This window comes from Rutidosis leptorrhynchoides, chromosome 6 (assembly GCF_046630445.1).
Source record: "Rutidosis leptorrhynchoides isolate AG116_Rl617_1_P2 chromosome 6, CSIRO_AGI_Rlap_v1, whole genome shotgun sequence".
In the NCBI taxonomy this organism is placed as follows: Eukaryota; Viridiplantae; Streptophyta; class Magnoliopsida; order Asterales; family Asteraceae; genus Rutidosis; species Rutidosis leptorrhynchoides.
The window spans coordinates 306702738-306705563 of NC_092338.1; the positions used below are offsets into that span (position 1 = coordinate 306702738).

The window sequence follows — 2826 nt, forward strand, 5'->3', positions numbered from 1 at the left end:
TTACCTGGTTGGTGAACCAACTAGGAAAATTTGTTTTCATGTCCATATTGGGGTTCTCTGCTTTAAACCGACTGTAAATGTTCAAAGAGAATTGTTAGTATGATCAACGTTTACACAGTTAAGTCATTATAAATTCATATTTTAGTATAATGACTTACATTTTGTATTCTTCGATGTCAAAACAATTGTCGAGTATATACCAGTGAAGTTTATCCTGAACATCCTGGGCCAGAGATTTGAACACACCTTTACTGATAAATTTACATAACGAGTTGAACACACGAAACTCACATGACCTAATTGGCCTATCCGCATATATGTCAGGACGATTAAATCTCGTCTGTATACCTTCAAGAGACATTGAACATGCAGTTAATGCTTCATCGGCAACGTACCCCTCAGCTATACAACCTTCAGGCTTAGCTTTATTTCTAACATAATTTTTTAGTTTTTTCATGTATCTCTCAATTGGATACATCCACCTCATGTAAACATGCCCTCCATATATAGCCTCTTCCGGTAAATGCATGACCAAATGAATCATTATGTCAAAAAAGCGGGAGGGTAAATTAACTCGGGAGTACATAACAGTTTAATAAATTGTTTTTGAGCTTTCAACATGTCTGCCACCATTAACTCTCGAGCACAAATTTGCTGAAAGAATGCGCATAGCTGCATTATTGGTGTAGAAATGGTTTCGTCCAAAAACGCGTTAACTCCGACCGGTAATAATCGTTGCATCATAATATGGCAATCGTGAGATTTCATGTTCGTAATGTTGGTATTATCCTTGTTCACTTTATGCCTGAAGTTTGATCCAAACCCATCTGGAAGTTTTACTTCTTTAATGAATTTACAAAAACTTACCCTGTCTTCGGGTTTTAAAGAGTATTTGGGAAGAGGTTTGAAGAATTGCCCATCTTTTTTACCATTGGTTTTAGGTTTGAGCCACAAATCTTTTCGAATACCCAATTTTTCCAAGTCAACTCGTGCATTGTGAGTGTCTTTGGACTTGTAATTCATTAATAAGGTACCCAAAATAGCCTCCAACACATTCTTTTCAATATGCATGACATCCAAGTTGTGTTGCAGTGGAAGATATTTCCAATACTCAAGTTCCCGAAAAATAGAAATTTTAGTCCAGTTGTGACGACAATTAGGGGGGCGTTTTCTTTTTTCACCAACATTTGTATGATTTTTACCGGGATTACCAACTAGCAACAAATCTGTAAGTTGGTTTTCGATATCAGCTACTTTGAACTTTCTAGGTTTAGAGGTATGATCAACCTTATCATTGAATTCTAAGCTTTCTCTGTATGGGTGATTCGATTCAAGGTTCGGTCTGTGACTGACAAAAACAATTTTGTTTTTCACACGCATAGCAGGAGTGTCCTCGTTACATGTAGGGCATGCTTTATAGCCTTGGCCACTCCAACCGGACAAACTACTACGGGCAGGATAATCGTTTATGGTCCAAATAAGCATTGCTTTCATTTGAAAATACGTGTTTGTAACTGAGTCATGTGTAACAACCCCTTCGGACCATAAAATCTTCAGTTCATCAACTAAAGGCCTCAAGTAAACATCAATATCTTTTCCAGGTGATTTAGGACCAGGAATTAACAGAGTCAACATGAGAGAACTTTCTTTCATACATATCCACGGCAGCGTATTGTACGTTGTCAATATGACTGACCACATGCTGTAAGGATTATTCATGTTGCCGAATGGATTGAAACCATCAGCAGCCAACCCTAGTCGAACGTTTCTGGGTTCACGTGCAAAATCCGGATATCTTTTGTCAATTTCTTTCCAAGCTCGACCATCTATCGGATGACGCATCTTACCCTCTTCATTGCACCGCCCAGTAGCATGCCAAGTCGTATCCTTTGCAGTGTATCTTGAACTGCACAAACATTTTAGTCTTGGAGTTATTTGAAAATAATGCAAAACTTTATTAGGAACTTTTTTCCCCGTTGTGCGTTCATCTTTCCATCTACTCTCTTTACATATTGGACAGTTTTCCAAATCCTGGTATTCTTTATAAAACAAACAACAATCATTCTTACAAGCATGTATCGCTTGATACCCTAAACCGATCTTTCTCATCTACTTCTTAGTTTCGTAAAATGATTTCAGAATCGTGTTATTTGGGGGATGTGATTGTATGAGTAATTCTAACAATTGGTCGAATGAAGTATTCGTCCATTTGTTCAAGACCTTAATGTGTGATAACTTGGCTAAAAACTCTAATGAGGACAACTTGCTACTGGGATATAGCTCGGTTTGGGTGGAGTCAATTAAATCCTCAAGAGCAGTTGCGATCGTGTCATTCATAGTCTCATCGTCATTCGGACTTTCCTCCTCAAAATTAGGAACTTCCTCCAACTGAATATCGTGCAAGAAATTTCTTAGAGGGTCCGTTGTGTTCTGTACTTCGGGTGGTTGTGGTAGTTCACCGTAGTGCCACCATATGGTATAAGAGGGTTCAAACCCATATCTAGTTATATGGGCTTTTATATGTTTAGGTTTAAGAAAAACCGTATTACCACACTGTTTACATGGGCAACTACACTTACCGTGCGAATCCAAATTGTTGTTACACCTCTCAATAAATGCATGAAGACCTTTAATAAAGTCAGGATTAAATGTATGTCGTATAGTAGTCCACCTCTTATCAATCATCATAGATATTACCTAATTAAATCAAGTTTAAAAGAACAAAAAACTTTAAAGTTAAAAACACTTAATATATGTATAATCAAAGTCGGGTGGTCCAACTATGGAAGGCAACCTAACCCACTCTCTGAATATTTTGTCTCAACT

General features: G+C 37.5%; 1 protein-coding gene across 1 annotated transcript; it reads right to left on the reverse strand.

Moving 5' to 3' along the window:
- Positions 1 to 543: 543 nt before the first annotated feature.
- Positions 544 to 2109, reverse strand: LOC139854622 (uncharacterized). The gene has a single exon (XM_071843917.1). It carries the CDS (start codon positions 2107 to 2109, stop codon positions 544 to 546), a length of 1566 nt encoding a protein of 521 aa, XP_071700018.1.
- Positions 2110 to 2826: the final 717 nt, after the last annotated feature.

Excerpts from the sequence above, each read along its gene's own strand:
- LOC139854622 (XM_071843917.1), bottom strand. The coding sequence starts at position 2,109 with ATGAGAAAGATCGGTTTAGGGTATCAAGCGATACATGCTTGTAAGAAT.